This window comes from Taudactylus pleione, unplaced genomic scaffold (genome assembly GCF_031769625.1).
Source record: "Taudactylus pleione unplaced genomic scaffold, aTauple2 ptg000535l, whole genome shotgun sequence".
In the NCBI taxonomy this organism is placed as follows: domain Eukaryota; kingdom Metazoa; phylum Chordata; class Amphibia; order Anura; family Myobatrachidae; genus Taudactylus; species Taudactylus pleione.
The window spans coordinates 10,333,632-10,357,060 of record NW_028284937.1 but is presented as its reverse complement, the minus strand read 5'-3'; the positions used below and the strand labels follow the sequence as shown (position 1 = coordinate 10,357,060).

The following is a 23,429-nucleotide window of genomic DNA, read 5'->3' as shown; positions in this document are numbered from 1 at the left end:
CACATATAAAATGTACATTATCAGGGAGAACATAAGGAATGGTATGCATCATTATCGTTAAGCACATTTCCCTTGCAAACAATCCTATTTCTGGATCTTCCATCTGGTACATGCAAGTTTCTGGCTGTATTATTTTAGCACAATAACCATCTGGCACCTTACCAATAATTTCTTTGGTGGAACTCAATGCATACCGGTACCTAAAATGTCTCTCACTAGATTTAATTGAGCGTAACAGATCATGGTTTATGGACTCATTATCCGCTCTTTGTGAGAAGGTCATCGTCTGATTATTCCCTGTCACTTCCCAACTCCAGGGTTTATTGGGGTTGGTTATGTTTAAACACAAAAGTGATCTATCTACTTGGAATTGATAGAGTTTGAAATGAGGTGGTTTGGATGAGAGGAATTTTCCATCCAATGTTTTCCCTTTCTGTAATTCTAAAATTTCCGTGATATTTAGCAGAAATGGTACCAACTCTACATTATGCTGTCCCTGTGGCACATGTGAACACACCCAGCAATCAGTTTGATTTAACACTTTGCCTACCATGCTATGATTATCCTCTAAAGGATACCCACCCCAGTACGGGTTATATTTAGGCTGGCACCGTTGGATACAATTCTCATCAACTAAGGACCCACAAAGCTCACAAATACAGGAATCTTCAGACGATAAACCTCCACACCGTCCCCGAGTATCCGGAATAACAGCTCTCTTAACAATAACAGTACTATGATTGGTCAGACACTCCCCTGATTGGCATTGCACTCCTTCTGACTCCACTCCATCAGCGCTGCCATCAGCTCCCATCTCCTGTATCGGTCCTCCATCACAGAAACTGGGTATCCCCAAACAGATCATCACGACAAAAACTCTGGAAGAAAGAACTAGGATGACCACAGCAGACCACTCCATTGCTGGGAGCACTGATCTACACATTTCTTTAGCTCAGGTATCTCACCGTCACCTTTTTAATCCTTCTGGCACAAGCTCGCAATTGACAGGTCCACGTTATCGGCCTCGCCTCCGCCTTGTATCTCCACCGGTTAGTTAACCTCCCTATAGTGAGTGGAATGGACCTACGTATCTTCCCTGGCCACCCTTTGAGGATGTGGTACTTTGTCAACAATCGTCAGATACGGACCTTTCCACTAATCAGTCAAACGACCTGAGCTAAAAAGAATTCGGATCATAACAAATTCCCCAGGTTTGACATCATGACAGTTTGCATTAGACATGTTAGTTAATAACACTTTCAATTTCTGTTATTCTTATTCATCTTCGTATCTCAAAGGGGGGACAGATAAAAGAAATGACAGTCTGGAACGATCTTGATTTTATTACCCATCACCTTACACATGTTCTGGGAAACGTCACCTGTAAAATGAGTCCCCCTATCACTTTGAATAATTCTAGGGATATAGGGGGTCATTCAGACCCGGTCGTTAGCGCCGATGCGCTCGGACCGGGTCGATGGCCCCCCACAGAGCATGCGCACGACGGCGCCATCGTGCGCATGCGTGAGACCTGCTACGACCGACAGAGCCGGTCGTAGCGGGTCTCTTTCCAAAGGGGGCGAGCTGTCGATGTTGATTGACAGCTCGCCCCGTTTGGAAGGCGGGCCGGGGGGGTGGCAGCCCAAATGGGGGCGTTCCCATGGGAATGCCTACCGTTTGGGGGCGGCCCCACTGACATCACTAGTGATGTCAGTGGAGAGCTTCCGGCTCAGACAGAGCCGAAAGCTCTCCGGGGCTTACGACAAGGGAGACCCTACCCTAGGGTCTCGTCGTAAGCCCCGATGGTCACGATGGTCTTGACCATCGCGACTATCACCTTAGGTGGTCGTGAGGCTGTGGGTGAAAATTCAAGAGGTCCTCCCCTCATTCAGACCGACCGCACGCTCTGTGCGACCGGCTCTGAATGAGGTCCATAGTATCTGCATACAGGTTCCTGCAATTAAATCTTGTTATTAATAGCTACTGCTCTAAATAATGCCTGGGCCCCTGGGTTGGATAGTATTCCGAGTATTTGACCTTAGCCTGGCATGGCTGCCGTTTATCCTTAGCAACCTTGTGTCCTGTGTGTGAGAGATAAAGCACAACAGTTAAATATCATTTAAACATGACCTAAATACAACAATAAATCATCCACATTTTACATTAGAACATATCCATTGGCAGGTTGAAAAGATTGTAACAGTCATATAAGGCCTGAGAGAAGATAGTGGGGTTGCCTGTGAACCCATGGGAAACCCGTGTTCATGTGTGGTGTTCTTCACTTTGCAGTACTTACTTATGTGTCCCACTTGGTGACAGTTAAAACATCTTTTTGAACGGGGTGGATGAAAGGATTGTTGTGGGAGTTGAGCAAGAGGGAAAGATGGTGGGTATGGGTAGGAATATGGAGGATAAGGGTATGGTGGGAGGTATGAAATTTGTGGGTAGCATGGGACCTGTGGTTGTGTATGATATGTGGGGTAAGGATGTGTTTGCTGTGGTGTGGGATTGGTGAGGACGAGTAACTGTTCAGGTGCAAGTATGTGTATAGTGCAGGTGTGTCTACTGGCTGTGATGTTACAGCCATTCCTTCCAGAGCTTGGATACTGACAGCCATTAGTTTTTTGCTCTGGCTCTCTCTTCTTTGAGATGTTTTTATCATGTTCTATTGCAGATTCTATGAGGGTATCTATTGTTACTCCCCTCCAGCCAGGCTGTGAGGTCTGAACCCAGGTAATATTATCTTGGTTTACTTGGACTGTTAAGGGAACATCACCATCCAATACACAATCCGTGACAAATGTTATCACGTCGGTATTGCGTGGTAGACAGGCCCTTAACACCACACACCAATCTTTATTAGTTGGCTCATGAGAACTACCCAAATTCCTCAAAAATCTTTGACATTTGGCTAGTTCCTTTTTGGGATCGGGGAAATCATTTATGATGGAATTTAGTTCTGCTCTTGTCCAAGGACAATGCATTACCACTTCCCTCGTGGGCACTACACCGTTCGCATCTGCATTTCCATTCGGAACAGTTATTGTCCGAATGGGATGCAGACTGGTAGCGCTGCTACCTTTGACCTGGTTACCTGGCTCGGGGTTTAATGTGTTGCTGCTACGTATGGTATTAACAACTTCCTCTACGGGTGCAGAGGATGTTAGCACTTCCCTTACTGTTACTGATGGAGATGATGGCACCACTCGTGATTGTTGTGATGCAGCATCTATCATCTGTACATCATGGGAAATGGCAGACATTTCCCATGCTGTACCATGCATAGGCTCATCATCCACATCATGAACATTTTCTTTATAGTTGCTTAAGAGAGGGTACAAATTGCTTGTTACATTTTTATGGGTATTTTTGATAATTGTACTTGCACCTCCATCCACATAAGGTGGGGGTGGTGCGTGTGAACGGCTGGCAATACTTTCCGCAACGCTACCTTGCTGCACGTGCGCGCCATTTTGCGGCTCACCCGCACTGCAATTCAGCGTCGCGGATGTATTCTCTGGCAATGCGCTCGTAACGCTAGTTTGCGTCGCTTGCACATTTTTAAGCCACGCATCCCCTTCATGCTTCCACAACTTTAAACATTCATAATATTTGACATTATCTAATACATCTTTACCAAAACTACCAATTCTGGGAAACGGTCTAACACTCTTCATCCTCAATTTAAACCATACATCACCATACCTTATTGCATAAGTACCGTACTTTAGTATGCATAATACGACGGGCCGATCCAAACGCGGCTTCCATTAGCAGCACATCATTGTCTAACATCTCTATTGTTTGCATGGCTCCCATTCTGAGACAACTCCTATGTTTTTCAATAAAGATTTAAACTGGTGAAAGACAGTCAAGATACTTTCACTTACCTGTGGACGATTTAAACGGCAGCGCCCACACACCTGTGAAGATTTGAAGAAGGCTACTCCACACACCCGGATAAGATTTAAGAAGACAACTTCCACATCTATGGAAGTTTAAGTCGGCTACTTCCACGCACCTCTCTACAACAAAGACAACATGTACACCTGCTACTGTGTATAGAACGGTAAGCTGCTTATCGAACGGCTAGCACTTAGCCCTTAAAGGTCATGCGGTACCTCTAACTTTAGGGAACAAGTTACCCCTACCAACAAATACTCACTGTTACACACTTTTTTCCTGCGCAGAAAAATACACGTTAACCCGGATATTGACAACAATTGAAAAGAATGTAAACCTCTATGGCTTTGTTTAAACACGTGGCAGCACGACCGGAAGTACGTATATGCTATTGTGTGACCAGTCGCATACACAATAATGCCACTACCATACAACCGTATGACAACCTTTAGCTGCGTACACAAAATTGCGTCTTTACTGTGCGCAAAACTGTGACTCAGCCGCGTGTTCAATACTGCGGCACCCCTTTAAATGTTAGGTTCTATCAACAAAGGAAAACAAACTTTTTCCTCTCGCGTCCCTGGCTCACCCGAAAACGGGTAGCGATCTCTCAGCACCGAGCGGTTGCAGGTAAACCCTGCATGCGGCCACTCCACCCTTTGGTGAGAAATCGATAACCGTAAGTGCCGTGTGAGTGGGTAAGTGACTTCACTATGATCCCCTAACTAAGGATTCTGTCTTTGAACCTTATAAATACCCCTGCTTATACCTTCTAATATCCTTCCTATAAACCTCTAAGGATGACGCTGATTTGCGTACGCAGTCATACAGTAAATAAAGACTCCAGACCTAGAACCTGTGGTTCCAAAGCACAAAGTATTATTCAAGTAAAAGTACAGAAGTTACACGCTATGATCCTCATATAATCTTAGCGCAAAGAGACTATACAGACCCAAGAACAATTATACATATGCGGAGCTCTGTGGTCCAGATGTAGGCATCAGCAAGAAACCCCTCATCAATCAGCATTCAGCACGAAGACTAGGAACCCAGGGTCAGAGCACACATATTTATACCCCCCAGGAATAAACAACACAGTAGAGAAGTTTGGTGCTAATACCATTGGTCCTAAAGGAGACGGCATATGTTACAAGGCATTTAACAGGTTGGTTCAAATAGACACAATCCAGCCTCTAACAACTGGTGGTCTCTGGTAACCCGCCTCATGCAAATCCTAACAGTTGTTCATATAATGTACATTTTGTTGCTTGAAGTCTCTGTGGTCCATAAGTTGAGAATGCATGCTGCGATCTCTCCATCGATATTACCGGAATACTGTTGAGAGAGTACGCATCAGTACAATACCAAACATGGCTTACTTATCACGTATAAAACCTTAGTTACGAAATAACCTTTATTTCCTAGCAATGATAATAAATGTGCATACTCGAATCTTATACCTTAAAGCTTATGGAACCTTGTATGTGAATATGTAATGTGTGAGTATGTGGGGTTTGATGTAAAGACGCTAGTTAACTTGGGGCAGATGCGTCTGCATCGAGCTAATAATCAGCATTTTCATACAGGGTCTTATGCATTCGCTAATATGCGACTAGTTAACAGCGCAATTGTGCATATTAATGTGTGTATGAGAAAAGGTGCACTTAAATCTCGCTTAAACTCAGTGATTATGCAATTATAGCATGAGCCTCTACAGGCACGTGAATTCATTAGAGCACAGAGATAACGCTGATCTGAAGTCTTAGAGAATCTGTGTGGAGGGAGACCACCATAGACCGACATGGGGAGCACTTCTTCACTCTCAGCTATCCCTAGAAGTGAACACCTAGCAGTGTGGAATGCTGAGCATTATAGTTCCATGACTTGCTCATGCCCCAGCAGCCCCCACCCTTTTCAGGCTCCAAAATACTGGTCTTTGTTCTCCCAGTGCCTGTGTAGATGCAAATTAGCACAGCTACAAGACCCAAACCTCAGATAACACTCTTGCTTTGAAGGTATTTTATTGTAGGAAGCCTGCTAATGTAAGGTGCTACAAACGACCCTCTTGCTGTATTCGAGCAGGGCCACCTGGAGTGAGAGCAGACATTATGTCCATGAAGCTTGTCTTCACAGGCTAGTTGTCACGTGGCCATTTGTTCTGTTTAGCTAATGCAAACCAATTTTGACATACTGTACAGCCATTTCTGAAATATATCCTTTAGGGGAATTATAATAATACACACACTTTATCCAGAGCACCCAAACTACGTAAAGTCATGAAATGGGCTTTTGATGAATCGCCGTAACTTATGGCGATGGTCACAGATGCAATCGCATGATGCTAATAGTAATATCGCCACATGTACTATAGTGTGAGTTTATCTAAAATGGCGCTTAGGCGGCCATTCGCAAAATGGCGTCTTGCGATCTCATTTCCAAGATGGCGTCTTGCGGCCAGTCGCAAGATGGTGTCGCTGCGATCCAATTTTAAACTGATCTTGTCTCAGCCAATTATCCAGCTTCGACAGTCCACCCTTTGATAGCGAACAACATGCTATCACAATCTGATTTTAAAATATAATTTAGGCTTACATTTATATACTATTTAGTGTTATTATGGGATGGCACAATGTGGTTCTTAATCCATCAATAATGTGTCTCTGAGTGGGGACATAAAACTACTATTATACGCACACTGTGGATCTTGGAAGATCATGTGAAAGGTGTGAGTTTATCTAAAATGGCACTTAGGCGGCCATTCGCAAAATGGCATCTTGTGATCTAATTTCCAAGATGGCGTCTTGCGGCCAGTCGCAAGATGGCGTCGCTGCGATCCAATTTTAAACTGATCTTGTCTCAGCCAATTATCCAGCTTCGACAGTATGTTGTCAGGATCCTGGAGGTGACCATCCCGATGGTCACAATACCGGCTGTAAAATCCCGATGGTCAAAATACCAACGAATCCCGATTGTTAGTGTTAGGGTTAGGCACTTGGGCAGGGTTAGGCTGCCGAAGGGGACGGTTAGGATTAGGCTGCCGAAGTGTACAGTTAGGGTTAGGCTACCGAAGGAGAGGGTTAGGGTTAGGCTGTTGATAGAGACGGTTAGGGTTTGGTGGCCAAAGAGGACGGCTAAGGTTAGACTGTGGGAGGGGTGTGTTAGGGTTAGAATATTCACTAAAATTCATCTGGGTTTTGACCGTCTGGATTCCGTTGCCGGTATTGCGCCCGTCGGGATGGTCACAGCCGGGATATCGTACCCAACCCTCTATATGAACTGCACAGTTTTACTGGGAGCATTGGACCAATAATTAATATTGGTAGCATGGGAACTGGGCTATATACTTGCTTTTTATCACTGTACTATGTCATCATCTCCACAATACGGTAACTGCCCTCAAATTTCTCTCGTCAACAATACCAAAATGTCCTCAGTTCCCGAGCCTTATTAGTCACAAGCAATCTCTCTCTCTCATAGGGGCCCATTTGTTAATGATCGCATTTTGCAATGCGATCAGGCCATGCAGTACATCCCATGATCGCATTGCAAAATGCGATCACAGCGGCTGAATGTATTAACTGGCACATACAGGATGACGGGCTCCGAAAGGAACCCATTCATGCGATGTGGCCAGAGTGCATTCGGGGCTGCTGCGCATGCGCAGTCCCGTGGACTGCACATGAGCGGCGCCCTTTTGCCGGCGGAGGGATCTGGGAGATCCCTCTGCTGGCTGATATGCAGTAAGTGTTTATAGACTACAGTGGCTAACATTATCTTCAGATGGCGTTAGCTGCTGGAGCCAATATCAGGAATGCTTCGCATTCCCGATATTGGTACATTTGGCAGCATCGCATCCCCCATAGAAACCTATGGGGGAGGCGGCTGCCAGCGGCAGTGGAGGGATCGCAGCAGGTATCGGAGATACCTGCTGCAGACCCGCCTTCATACATCCGGGGGATACTTAGTATTTGAGGTAAACCCCCGAAAACGTGTGTTTTCAGGGATTTTACCTCCAAATATTGAATGATAAATGGGCCTCTCAGTCCTGTCGCTTACACCTTCAAAATATTGTTATAATACAGTATGCCCTCTTCTTATCCAAGATGCAACCAAAGCTCATATCCAATCCCTATAAATCTCCCACCTCAGCTACTGCAACCACATCCTATCTCCAAAACTTACACTCTTCAAACCATGCTAAGTGCTCCTACATGCGTGATATTTCATTCTTGCCTCTCCACCTCCGTCGCGTCACTCTGTAAACCCCCTTACTGACTCCACAGATCCTCCAGAATCCAATTGAAATTACTCACCCTCAAAGCAAAACATTCAACAACACCCTTCAAACATAAAAATGTCCAGATTAATCTTGATATAATCTTATAAATTGTGGGTTGCCTGTGTCTATAATGGCCACTCTCACTCCCGTCTGCTACTATGTACGGAATTTCATACCATACCAAGATCAGACTCATCCACAGATTAATATATGTAAACGTTCTATGAAAACCCACATCTTTATTAGAGCTAATACCCTACTCCCACCTATACTACTACCATTGGTACATCCTCATTACTGCCCCAATCTCCACTTAGAGGCACTATCACACTTCTTGTCTCAGCTGTGTCTTTCCCACTACATTGTAAGACTTCTTATGAGCAGGTCCCTCCCTACCTTTGGAATTCACGTGTGCTGACGTGGATCTAAAAATTACGGCTTCATACATAATAATAGATCCAATTTACATCTGTTTTATTATTAATAGAAATAGGGGAGTTAATAAGATTTTCTGACTCCTAAAAATCTCTCTTGGGAAAAAAAACATTTTAGCCAAATCTCTGTACTCAGGGTAGCTGGACAAATACATGTCATGGTAATTCTCTGGCATAGGTCTGAATATGTAAAATTATCCTTGGGAAAACATGAATAAGTCTATAATATTTGTCTGAAAATTTGCTTGGAGAAAATAAAGAATGAGACAGTTATGACTATGATGACTACCTGACACAGCCACCGGAACCATTATTCTCTGTATGTTTCATTTTCTCTAAGCATAATGCTTCACAAAGACTAGTAAATAAACCCAGAGGTTTGTGGTTATTTACAGGAAAGGGCTCTTCTAAATTACATGTGCTTGTCATATCATCTCACTCAAATTGCTAAAACAGCTGACTGTGGGCGTGATTCAGAGATGGACGGATTTGCAAAGCCGCACACAAGCGTCTGAGCACTTCCGTCCATCTCTGATGCAAATGTAGAAGGGGTGGGGACTCGTACACCTCCTGTATTTGCGATCCCATCACTGTCACCGACATCACAGGCTGGTATCACCAACGTGACCGAAGCTGAAGCTTTCCGCAGCCTGACCGGGTGCTGGTCACTTAAGAGGCCAGGAATCTGCGTTCACCAACTCAGACCCTGGCTTTGTACGCCCCCAATTTCCAGGAACGGTGACCAGGCACACCCCAAGCGCCACAGCATGCCAATCATGCTGCGGCTTGGGGGCAGGGGTTTGCGAGTGAGTTCGCAGGACCCGTTCTGCACATGCGCAGTACAGGTCCTGCACAGGCGCATACGCAGACCCCTCAACATCGACGATGTGCATTTAATCATAGGATTAAGGTATATATCTGAATCAAGCCCTAGGTTCCCCATTTTCTTCATAAAAAATTGTGAGATTAGGGGCCTGATCACAGGTGGATGCAGCGTTTATTTCAGTCACAAGTTGTCGATGTTTTCAGTCTGCGCAATGCATCCCAAAGGTTACTGCCGGGGAACACAGTGCAGGGGCAAATGCAGGAATTCCAGAGGGGGGATTCCAAAAGTAAGTATTGCTGCAGTACTTGTGCTACCACAATACCTGTCCTGTTATTGCCATCTTTATTCTTTGCAAAATATATTTTTTAAATGAGTAAAAGTTTTTAAATATTTTTTTTTTTTTTTTTAAATAAATTCAATCTGCACCAGCACATTTGCCATCAGCAGGATGTTATGGTGGTGGTGTAAGGGGCCCCTGATGTAATGGTGGTGGTGTAAGGGGCCCCTGATGTTATAGTGGTGGTGTAAGGGGCCCTGGGGTACAGATGAGCTTACAGGAGAACAGAAGGCAGATACAAACAAAAGGGGGGGGGGGGTAAGAATGGGAAATAAATACACTCATAGGTGGTGGGAGGCTGGCATGGGATGAGACAGAGATAAGAGACTTAAGGTGCCCATCCACTTGCCGATAATACTGAGCGATTGCACAATTAAGACATCATAATCGTGCAATCGCTCAGGTATCGGCTGCAAATCGGGCATTTAAATGTCTAAAACGACCAGCGAGGCGTCCGCCCGCAGGTCCTTTCTGACATCTATCATTGCCCGAACAAGACTGTCAACCTGACGACCGTCGGCAGGTTGCCATGTTCAGGGATGATTGATGTGCATACACTGAATGTCTGAACGTTCAGTGTATGCACTTCACCCCGCGGGAGACAACGGTGCAATTACGATATTGTAATCGTGCCGTCGTCCCCACATCTACAAGTGGATGGGCATCTAAACAATGAGGAGAAAGATGTGTACATATATACAAAATGTTGATGCTGTGGGGCGGGGTAGAGGCATCAATGGGGAAACAGAGGTAAAGAGATACCTAAAGAACAAACCTACCTTTACTGACAGCAGGGAAGGATACAAAATGATCCCTGTCAGTGTGCACTCTCCTGTTCTGCTGAATACATTCCCAGCTGAAAGGAAGCACCTGCTGCCTCACTGTTACAGTGTAACAGTCTTTGTACCCATTCCAGACTGAGCAGCGAGTGTTTAGTTAATACAAACTCACTGTTGCACACAGCAGAGGGGACCAGGAAACAGTGTCCAACAGCGCAGGATTGGGGGCACGACTTGCGTTCCTCGAACTGAAGAGCCATGCACAGCCTTCTCCATGGCTGGCAATGTTGACCAAGTGGAGCATGCCGCAGCCAACAGAATGAGGTGGTGATTACAGCACAGGGGGGTTTCCAAGTGTCCAGAAACCCCCCCCCCCCAATAAGTACGCCACTGGAGAGAGAAACAATTTCAGTGTGTGCTCCCGGGTGGTAACAGAGGGTGACTAGCTAGAAGCAGGCATGTCGCAGGCAACGACTGTGTCTTTTTCTGCAGTTGCACAGACAACAGCTATTTTCTGTGGTACAATCTCAGCAACCATAGGGCTGCTCTAATGTCCGATGGTGCAACCAATGTGCATCCAATAATACAATTTATTACGCAAAGCAGCGAATTTGAGTCACAATCGGTGGGTATCTCTGTATGAATCCCATAGGCTGTGGCATTAGCATAACAACACAGTCGCGCTGCGTAAGAAGATGTGGTCATGGCTGCATTACCGTCCACCTCTGAATCTGGCCCTAAGTTACTAATATCTAAATTAAATCATAACATCCAAACAACAGGCAGCTTTTATTTATCTATTGCAAATTAGACAAGCAAAACAAACACCTTATTGGTCTGAGTTGGAAGCAGCTCATTATACAGCCATAAATACCCAGCTTTGGAAAACTGTTCATGTGCAGAAGCAAATTTACGCATTATTTGCATATGTCTGTCCAATACTGCGTTGGATAGATTTCTCTCTTTGCATAAAATGTGCTTTTCTGGGTGGCAACGCTGCAGTCACATAAACAAGATCTATCTCGTGGCAGTGTCAATGGCGTATAGCTATTCTGAGTTATGCGAACAGTGAAGGGCAGAGCCGTAACTTGACTTTTTGGTGCCCTGTGCCAGAGAGAGCATTGGTGCCCACCCCCCCATTTTTTAAATAGGGACATGAAAGTGCACCGGGGAGGCCAGGAGATGCTGGGGATAAAATAAGAGGAAGCTACAAGTGAGAATGATAATAAACAGGAAAATTGACAGGCCCGAACAGCGCCCCCTGCCCTGCGTTGCCCTGTGTCATGGCACTGGTCACACCTCCCTAGTTACGGCTCTGGTGAAGGGAAGCCTGTTTCTGACTGATTTCTTGCACCTAGCACAGGGCAGGTGCAAGTGCTGATAATACTGATGATAGTTGTGGTGGTGGACAGAAAAAACGGTCAGCGATACTGCTTCCCGCTAGAGGCCGTACAGATCTTTGCATTAGCCCCTAAGAAACTTTCATTAGCATAAGGTACTGTAGTAAATCTGGCTTCCTGCAATTACAGTCACTTTGTGCAGATCTGTTTTTGAGAAATTTTAGTAAATAACCTTCAGTGAATATAGATATGGCAGGTCATGTACTGTAAAGTGATGGTGGGTGTTATTTTTTTTAACAGATTCTCTTTATTATTAAGATTTAGATAATTTTAGAGCAAATTAATACTACACTGCAAATTATTCTCCCGTTCTTTCTGACAAATATATTTTGTTTTTGTCACTATAAAATCAGCTTTTAAAATCCTTTTTCTTCTTCCAGGAGCCATATTTCATGGAGACATCCCAGATGGTCCTTTTATGCACTTCCCAAACAGAGGTGAGATTACATTTCCTATGGTGCTGATTTTTTGTTTATTGTTAATGTTTATTTATTGTACCCTGTGCTACTGAAGGGCCACAGTAGCCATAATACACCAATGGTAATCTTCAACTTGGGACATTTTTTCAATAACATCTGACTCAGGATCAGGCCTATTGTGTGTAAAGTCTAATGCCCATTGTGACATCGGACGACCAAATGAATCACACTTCTATGTGTGTCATTTGTGTGTTCTCACTAGTTGGTTAAATTAATAATTTTTGTATAGAATTTCTACTCTCTATGTAATCACGTATTCCTACATTATTAGGAGAATTAATTGGCCACATGGGTACAACAGCTTGTGGTCAATAGGATCATTGTAACCAGGACCATAACCAAGGGTGATGCGAGCAGTGCCATCGGCCAGGGCCCTGGTGGCGGCACCGTCGCTGCCTCATGGCACCTGTGTGTGACTTGCAAGGTGCCTGGAACAGAACCCTGCAGACAGTGGCGCTACTGCAGGGTCACCTGGAGCATCAAATGGAAGTTCCGGGCAGGCATCCTGCAGCCTGTGGAGCTGCCCAGAGAGTCCTTAAGACACTGCAGGCATTGCTCTACTTCCCAGAGTTTGCGGCCCTGCCCCAAGGCATAACATAATGATGTAACGAGTTTGGGGGGTTGTCAATAGTAGCATTTAAAAACGGACATGTCGGAAAAGACGTCATCGTGCGATTCATTCAGAGGTATTATGGTGAATTTTCATCACAAATAATTTTTTATCATTTATTTGTGCACAGGGTGAAATAATGTAAAAACCATCCAACAAGAAGATCAATTATTTTTCTATTATTAAACTATTTCGACTTTTGCTGATGATTTCAAGAGCTTTGTGAAGTTTGATGATCTTCCAAATGTTGCAGAATGGTCTCCAAATTATCTAAGCTTTATCGCTTGTCATTTGGTATAATTTGGTATTTCATGTGCATAGTGTGCATTTTGTTCCTTCACCCCTTAGGGCGCATACAAAAAAGAAAAATAGAACAACGGAATTGGCAGCATTCACACTATGGCTATGGAAAATGTGAAGGCTATGTTTAAAATTTGAGCACAGCTGGCGCTATACCTCACACGGTGACACATGCTACCACTCCACTGGTACTCAAAATAAATGCATGCGTTAGTTTTCACATATGGTTTTATCCACTTTCACAGCTATAGTGCCATAGTGTGTCCCTTGGTGCCACCACGAAGAGAAGGGGGCTTTAGAGATGATGTGATAGCTACACAGCAAAACATAAACATATGTTACAAAAAAGGATTGTAATTAGTAAATATGCACAGTGACGGGTTAAAAAGGTGTTTTGATTAATCATTGAGAATTATATATATATATATATATATATATATATATATGTATGTATGTGTGTATATATATATATATATATATACATACATATATACAGTCAGGTCCATAAATATTGGGACATTGACAGAATTTTCAGATTTTGGCCTCTATTCACCACCACAATGGTTTTGAAATGAAACAAACAAGATGTGCTTTAACTGCAGACTTTCAGATTTAATTTGAGGGTAATTACATCCAAATCGGGTGAACGGTGTAGGAATTACAACAGTTTCAATATGTGCCTCCCACTTTTTAAGGGGCCAAAAGTAATGGGACTATCAACTCAAAAGCTATTTCATGGACAAGTGTGGGTTATTCCCTTGTTATTTCATTATCAATTAAGCAGGTAAAAGGTCTGGAGTTGATTCTAGGTGTGACATTTGCATTTGGAATCAGTTGCTGTCAACTCTCAATATGAGATCCAAAGAGCTGTCACTATCAGTGAAGCAAGCCATCATTAGTCTGAAAAATGAAAACAAACCCATCAGAGAGATTGCAAAAACATTAGGCGTGGCCAAATCAACTGTTTGGAACATTCTTAAAAAGAAAGATTGCACCGGAGAGCTCAGCAACACCAAAAGACCCAGAAGACCTAGGAAAACAACTGTGGTAGATGACAAAAGAATTATTTTCCTGTTGAAGAAAAACCCCTTCACAACATTTGGCCAAATCAAGAACCCTCTCCAGGAGGTAGATGTATATGTGTCAAAGTCAACAATCAAGAGAAGACTTCACAAGAGTGCATATAGAGGATTCACCACAAGATGCAAACCATTGGTGAGCCACAAAAACAGGAAGACCAGATTAGAGTTTGCCAAACAACATCTAAAAAAGCCATTACAGTTCTGGAACAACATCCTTTTGACAGATGAGACAAAGATCAACTTGTACCAGAGTGATGGGAAGAGAAGAGAAGGAAAGGAACTGCTCATGATCCAAAACATACCACCTCATCAGTGAAGCATGGTGGTGGTAGTGTCATGGCGTGGGCATGTATGGCTGCCAATGGAACTGGTTCCCTTGTATTTATTGATGATGTGACTGCTGACAAAAGCAGCAGAATGAATTCTGAAGTGTTTCGGGCAATATTATATGCACATATTCAGTCAAATGCTTCAGAACTCATTGGACAGTGCTTCACAGTGCAGATGGACAATGACCCGAAGCATATTGCAAAAGCAACCAAAGAGTTTTTTAAGGCTAAAAAGTGGAATGTTATGCAATGGCCAAGTCAATCCCCTGACCTGAATCCGATTTCACTTGATGAAGACAAAACTGAAGGGAAAATGCCCCAAGAACAAGCAGGAACTGAAGACATTTGCAGTAGAGGCCTGGCAGAGCATCACCAGGGATGAAACCCAGCGTCTGGTGATGTCTATGTGTTCCAGACTTCAGGCTGTAATTGCCTGCAAAGGATTTGCAACAAAGTATTAAAAAGTGAAAGTTCGATTTAGGATTGTTTAGTTTGTCCCATTACTTTTGGCCCCTTAAAAAGTGGGAGGCACATATAGAAACCGTTGTAATTCCTACACCGTTCACCCGATTTGGATGTAATTACCCTCAAATTAAATCTGAAAGTCTGCAGTTAAAGCACATCTTGTTTGTTTCATTTCAAAGCCATTGTGGTGGTGAATAGAGGCCAAAATCTGAAAATTCTGTCAATGTCCCAATATTTATGGACCTGACTGTATATATACAGAGAAAATAATCGGCACTCACCAGATATATGAAAAAAGACTTATTTATATATGCAAAAACAGGTTTTGAAATACCCATAACAGCAAGATAAAGGGTTTCAGTCCAGTCGACGTTTCGATCCCAATCCAGGATCTTTATCAAGACTTCAGCAACCATGCAACAACAATTCCAAATGAGCAGCCAAGTGCAGGATATACACCATCACCATACTAGCCAGACTAAATACCCCAAACAATTAACACAAGGTGCCACCCCCAGCCACACAGCCTGATGGGTAGCAAAAACAGTACAAACACAATAGTACCATTAGACTCTCAAGGAGAACCACTTACTTTAAGTAGAGCATTCCTGCCTGTGTGCAGATCCTACGATAGGACCAGCGCTATACACACCAGCTCAAAAGCTGTAGTATTATTGAAAAAACGCGATAACCGGAAGTGGTATGCGCTCCACCACCGTGGAACGCACGCCAACACCGGAAGTCACGTGTCAGATCCATATTAGAAACAACAGTCAAGTTAACAAGCATTCTAAAGGTAAAGGAACGCGACCCCCGGGAGTAGCATGTGCTCCACCACCGTGGAGCGCACGCGAAAACCGGAAGTCACATGTCCGGACCATATTAATGGTCAAAAATCAAATTAGACTGTGTGCCATCACATAGGAGCGCATAGCCAATGTATAACTAGGCCCATATAAACGCCATCTACTGGATTACCAGCATATTGCACAAGCAAGAACATTTCTTTGCTACTATTCTACTGGTTTACTTGAAATATGGTTAATCGATGTGGGTAAATAGTATGGCTATTAATAAACACCAAGTGCATATTAAAAAAACGATAATAAATCCACAAAACTGAAAAAAATAAAAAATAGAAAATAAAATAAAGTAAACTAAAATAAAAAAATATATAAATAAGAAAACATACAAAAATTAGTATCCTCATGTGCAAGGTCAAAAAAATTCAAAGAAAATTTTTTTTTTAAACAAAAACACTATATTACTTCAAAAAGATATTATACGAGTTGGACTCGTTAAGTCCTCTAGAGTCCAATGTATCAAGGTAAAAAATCCACCTAGCTTCACATTTACGCAAAGCTAATTCACGATCTCCACCCCTAGCAAGGGCTGGTATGTGGTCAATTAGCATACACTTGAGACTTGCCACAGAATGTCCCTGTTCTAGAAAGTGGGTTGCCACTTGCTTATCTGATTTTTTCAGCTCCAACGCCATTCTAATCGTGGAGCGATGGTTCGCCATCCGTTCACGGAAACATCTCTTGGTCATCCCCACGTAGTGGAGGCCACACGGACAAATTAACATATACACTACAAAATTCATCATGCAGTGTAGTCGATGTTTGATCTTAATTCTTCTTCCACTATGTGGATGAGAGAAGGTACTCCCAGTCAGTAGTGATCTGCAAGTGGTGCAGTCAGTACATTTAAAACAGCCCATTCTCTTAGATGGAAACCAGGAGGTTGTAGTTGTTGCTGGTTTTAAAGTAGGTCGCATAAGCATATCACGTAGATTGGGACCACGTTTATAGGCGCATATTGGTGGTCTTTTGCCAAGTGCACCCAAATCAGGGTCGGTTGCAATGATCGGCCAATGTTTATTGACTATTTTTCTCGAATGGTTCGATGTAGCGTCAATCTTGCTGGAGAAAAGAATTCTGGTAGGGTCAATTTTAGAACCCCCAACAGACCTGTCGTCAGCGTGCCGTTTATTAGCCTTATGTAAACCTCTCTGTATAGTTGTCCTAGAGTATCCCCTGGCCAAAAACCGTTCGGACATCTCATCAATCTGTACACTGGCCATGGTATCAGAAGAATTATTCCTAAGTATCCGTAGAAATTGAGAAATCTGCAAATTCTCTTTTAGATGACTTGGATGTTGACTGCTCGAGTGAAGAAGGGTATTTCGATCAGTGTCCTTTCTGTATAGGGTAGTCCCAAGAACATTACCTTCAAGAAACACTGTAACATCCAAAAAATTCATTGTTGTGGGATGAATATTGCTAGTGAACTTAATGGGGGAAGCCAAACCATTAAGATAATGGACCATGTCCATGAACTGGGTTTCTGTACCTGACCAAATCATAGAGGTCATCAATGAACCGTCTATAAAATACTATATTCTCAATAAAGTTGGGCAAGATGTGTGTCTGTTCATATCTCGCCATGTACAAATTGGCGTACGCCGGAGCAAGATACGCCGGAGCAAGATTCGACCCCATGGCGGTGCCGGTGTTTTGAATATAGAAGCTACCGCCATACTGAAAATAGTTGTTGGTCAAGACCAATTCAGTGAGTTCAACCAGAAACTCAATTGGTGGGCCATAATGATCAATGTTAATCAACGCTGGTCTGATAGCATGTCGTCCACCTTCATGTGGAACTACGGTATACAGCGAAGATACATCCAATGTGGCCAACAAAATTGGTCCTGCAGGTAAACTCACTGATCTCAAATTCTGAAAAAAATCATCAGTATCTCTTAAGTAGCTAGGCATCTGTACTACTGCCACCTGGAGAAAAGAGTCAATAAATTGAGCCACTGTCTGTAATGTTGAATTACGTGCGGAGATAATCGGTCTCCCTGGTGGGTCTACCAGTTGCTTGTGGACCTTAGGAAGGGTGTATAAAATAGGGCACACTGGATGTTCCACCACCAAGCAACTGGCAACCCTAGCATCAATCCAACCCTGTTGACATGCACGTTTAATAGTTGTATCAACTTTACATTTAACAGAAAGCAGCGGGTTAGCAGCAACCTTGGTATAAGTAGAAGTATCAGATAGTTGGCGTAGTATCTCATTATTGTATGTAGTCCAATCCTGAACCACTGTTGCCCCACCCTTATCGGCCTGTCTCACAACTATTTTATCATTTTTGATCAAAGACTTCAATGCCAATCTCTGAGCAGGACTCAGCATCAGACAACTTTGTAGCTAGAAAGGTTAAATACTGTATCTAATACCGGCTGCCCCTGCCTCTCCTTCTTCTTGTGTCGCCCTCTCCTCATCTAGACCTCCTCTGGTGGATCTGGTCGCTCTGCCTAAAAAAGAACCACTGTTTAACCACACGGAATTATAAAGCGGTGGGCGGGGCCACGATGATGCGGTCACGTTGGCACGCCCCCGCTCCGCCTCGTTGACCTGCCCCCATCCTCCCTGCTGGACGGACCTGCCAGCCCCCTCCCGGATTCCCCTGCCGAAATGTCGGCAAGTATGCCTGAACATTTGTATTACATACTCAGCAGAGTTACAGACTGAATGCGGGGACTGTAATAAGACTGATTCAAGAGCACTTGTGTATTAATTAAGGTTTATTTAATACTATGTGTATGGTCATTTTAAAGATGAAGAAATCTAAATATAAGATAGTAAGTAATTGAAAAAATATACAATAAGGTAAAAATATAATTACTGATATAGGGTTCCCTGACTAGCCATCTCTCTGGACTGGGGCCATGGACTGACTTTGTTCATGCAGGTTTCCTCCCGCAGTCCAAAACTATGCTACATGATTGGATTTAGACAGAATTGCCTCTAGTGTATATACCATACTTACCTACAGTATTATCCCGGAAGTTGCTGGAGGCTCCCAATTTTTCAGATAGTCCCCCGCACTTTTGGAAGAGTGGCCTAGTGAAGTGGGGAGAGTAGGGAAGATAAAAACATGAATCACGGTCCGTATAGAGGAGTGGGGCTAAAATTATGCAAAAATGCATCATTTTAACCCAGCCCCCTCACCACAGACCTGCAAATCATGCTATTTTGTCATAATGGGTGGGGCCTAATGATGTGACAACATAGCCCCACCCCACCAAAGAGTTTGTATCACTGCAATGCTTTAGTCTCTCCTGTTCGTAAAAAGTTACCAAATGTATTATCCTTTGTTTTGTATTGGGTCCATTTTTTGTAAAGCTGGTTGTCAGTGGCGTAACTAGGGTATTTGGAGCCCAGGGCAAATTTGAAAAGGGAGGCCCCCCCCCCCCAACACCCTGATCTGAGCGCGCGCCGAAGGCGCGTGCGGGAAAAAATGGGCGTGGTCACTTAAAAATGGGGCGTCTCAACATGACATACCCCTTTATTTTCACGCTGAACATTCCTATCCATATGCACCTTAACCCCAGTAGTACCCCTTATACAGTACCCCCAGTATGCAGTTGTGGTCCCTCTTATGCAGGCCCATAGTAGTGCCCCTTATACAGTATCCCCAGTAGTGGTCCCCCTTATACAGACCCCAATTAGTTCCCCTTACTCAGTGCCCCAGTAGTGGTCCCCCCAAATGCAGTGCCCTATGTAGTGTTCCCCCTTATGCAGTGCCCCCAGTAGCAGTCCCCACAATGCAGTGCACCCAGTAGTGGTATCCCTTTATGCAGTGCCCTTTATATAGTGCCCCCAGCAGTAGTCCCCCCCATGTAGGTTTCCCAGTAGTGGTCCCCCTTATGCAGGCATCCAGTAGTGATCCCCCTATCTAGTGCCCCCTGTAGTGGTCCCCGCAGTGCCCCTAGCAGTAAGCCCCTTATATAGTGCCCCCAGCAGTAGTCCCCCCCCTCCCATGCAATGCCCCCAGTAGTGGTCCCACTGATGCAGGCTCCCAGTAGTGACCCCCCCCCTATCCAGTGGTCCCTGTAGTGGTCCTTCCTGTTATTGCCCCCAGTTGTGGTCCCCCCAGTGCAGTGCCCCTAGTAGTAGACCCCTTTTATAATGCCCCCAGTAGTAGTCCCCCCCCCCCCCCCCAAGTAATGGTCCCCAGTTGATGTTCCCCCTCCCGATTAAGTGCCCACTGTAATAGCCCCCCCCCCAGTAGAGGTCCTCCCAATAATGGTACCCCCAGTAATACCCCCCCAGTAGAGGTCCTCCTAATAATGGTGCCCCCAGTAGTAGCCACCCCCCCCCCGTTGTGCCCCCACCCCAGTAGAGGTCCCCCCAGTGGTAGCCACCCCCGTTGTGCCCCCAGTAGTGCTGACAGGTTTTTAAAAATATATATATAAAAACATACTTGCCTGAATCCACGCTGCTGCTGCTCCTCCAGTCCGCAACGCCGCTCCCGCCGCCGCCGCCCTCCAGTCCTCCCGGGCTGGCTCGCTCAGCATAATGGGACAGACGTCATGACGTCTGTCCCATTACCCACTGCAGGAGCCGAACGGAAGTCCGGCTCTTGCAGTGGGTGCTGCAGCAGTCAATGAGAGTCTATCTGACTCTCATTGGCTGCTGTTTAACACACGCATCGCCGCCAGTGCTGGCGGCGATGCGTGTGTTATGCACAGCCTGAGCCCGCCTCCTGGCGGAGGGAATGGGCTCAGGTGTGCAGCACAGGACCGGCGCTGGAAGCCTAGCGCCGGTCCTGTGTAAATGTGTAGCGCTGACCGCACTCATTGCGGTCAGTGCTAAACTGGTGGCTAACTAGGGCGGGCCGGACCGTGGCCGGCGGCGCCCCCCCACGCCGCCGGTCCCACGGTGCCCAGGGCAAGCACCCCGCTCGCCCTGCCCTAGTTACACCACTGCTGGTTGTATAGAGTTAAAAAAAAAACAAAAAAACTAAAACATTATTTCTGTTGTAAGTGGTCAGTTCATGTCAGGGTTTGTATTGCCCATATGTTTTTATATACTGTCACCTTTATGATGGTATATTACTGTGTCAGTAATTAAGGTAAGGTTCATATCTTGTCACATGCTTCATGTAGATTTTGAAATAAAAAGTAGAAGAACATTTTTGTTTGGTTATGTAATACCAGTACACACCATGAGATGGAGACAAAGCACCATTTCTGTTTATAGATGTCGTTTTGGGAATTTTCTATTTAAATACAGCAATTGCGTCCTGAAATTGTAAATAATTAGCAAATTCGTCTCAAATTCAGGGCCTTAGAGAACGGGGATGGACCCAAATAGTGAAGGGTGGGGGGGGGGCTGTTAGTGGCAACGTAGCCACACCCCCCATGAAAAGATAAAAACCTATGCGTGCTGCGCATGGGGGCCACGCACCCCTCAGCCTGGAGTATATCTAGGGAAGGGGGGTGGTAGCGATCAGTGTGATCACTCGCCTCCACACATCATGCAGGCAGAGAAGGATTGCTACTGGGTAAAAAGTGCTACAGAGGGAAGGGGTAGACCCGGGTTCTCTGCTGGCCCCTCCAACATGCACGGGCCCGGGTAATTAGTACCCATTCCCTCTCTTGGCGCCCCCGCTCATATTGCCATATATGTGACCCTAACATTCCCCCATTCTTGAGATTAACTACAGGTTGAGTTTCCCATATCCAAAATGCTTGGGACCAGGGGTATTTTGGATATTGGAATATTACGTATTTAGGAATATTTTCATACCATAATGAGATATCTAGGGAATGGGACCCAAGTCTAAAAACACAATGCATTTATGTTTTATATACACCTTATATACACAGCCTGCAGGTTATTTTATACAATATTTTTAATAATGTTGTGCCTTAAACAAAGTTTGTGCAGATTGAACAATCAAAAGCAAAGGTGTCACTATCTCAGTCATGCTAACAAAATTCAGTATTTGGGAATATTTGGATATGGGAGGCTCAGTCTGTACTTGTAATCAGATCTTTTTTTGTACACACAATGAAATCTGTGACTGTGTGTACAGTCATCTACCGATCGCAGTAACGGACCCCCTTATCACACTGTCACTCAGCCCAGTGTCAGACTGGGGCATAAAGGGCCCACCGAGGGAATGCAGTAGTAGGGGCCTGTGCTTAAGAGGTGTGGTCATCCACCAGATGGGGTGTGGCCAGCCACCGCAGTTGCTTGGCTAACTATTAGGCAAATATAGGTGTCGTTTCTATAGAAGAGTATCAAGAACCAATGTTTTTCAGTGGTTCTACTCCACGAGGTAACTGACTCTCCTAAAGAGAAACAGAGTACAACTCAGTGCACAGTCTGGAACATGACCCCTAGAGGAGGGGGTGGGACCCTCAGGCAGTGGGGCCCACCGGGGATTTCCCCTGTACCCTTGTGGGCCATTCCGACCCTGACTCAGCCTGAGTGCCAAATGGGTGGATCTGTCCGGTTTTGACACCCAAATATGCATACTTACAATTTGCGGCATTTAGCCCCATCCCTCCCCGCGGACCGGCAAATTCCTTGTAGAATCTCCCCATCCTGCCCACGTCACTAGGAAGTGGGTGTGATGCATGAGATCTGCCTACTCTTTCAGGAGTGCTGGGGGCTCATATTTTATTATATTTTATTTATATGGCACCACAAGGGTTCCATAGCGCCTAACAAAGCACATAAACATATAAGCAGAAGGAAACAAAGGTGTGTCAGTGCGTTTGAACGCCATTACAGGAGCATGCATAAATTAGCCACTGCGATGCCATACGCAGCTTGAGCTCCCACTGCGTGCAATGAGGTTAGCAATTTCTTGGTCTAAGTAAGGTCTGACCTTGTGCAATTGTGTGTGAGGCTCTGAGGGTACTCCATGTTACTGATGGTTTCGCTGTTTTGCTAAGTATTACGATGTAAGGGGAAGTGGGGGTCCTTATGTTAGGCTGCGACGGCATTGCGATTGCAAACATCAGCATATTTTCGCAGTGGGTCTGCGTTCGTAATCGCAGCTGCGATCGCAGTTGTAATCCATAATGAATCAGGCCCTAAACCAAGTATAGATGTAGTTATCATTTATAGGACTACAGTATCTGCAGTCTGTCTCCAAAGTAAGGCACATTCTATGGTCCTTGTGCACCACACCTTGTTCTTATTTGTTTTATAAGAGGTATAAAAGGTTCTGTTATAAAAGAGGATGGGTGGCTCCAGCTACAGATCTGGGACAGTTCAGCCACCTCTGCAGTACATGGAGCAGTGTTCTGGAAATGCATTACTATGCTTGTATTGTACAGTAGCTTTATTGAGAACAAGACCCATAATTCTGCTTATTGTATTGGTCTCTCTGACAC

At 44.6% G+C, this 23,429-nt stretch overlaps 1 protein-coding gene across 1 annotated transcript in view; it reads left to right on the top strand.

The window, feature by feature from the left end:
• Positions 1-23,429, top strand: part of LOC148501106 (galactoside alpha-(1,2)-fucosyltransferase 2-like) — a 218,236-nt gene that overhangs the window by 34,291 nt on the left and 160,516 nt on the right. The window contains exon 3 of the mRNA XM_088450954.1: positions 12,339-12,395. Coding sequence (XP_088307080.1) covers positions 12,377-12,395 — 19 coding nt within the window. The 5' untranslated portion in view covers positions 12,339-12,376. The remainder of the gene's footprint in view (positions 1-12,338; positions 12,396-23,429) is intronic.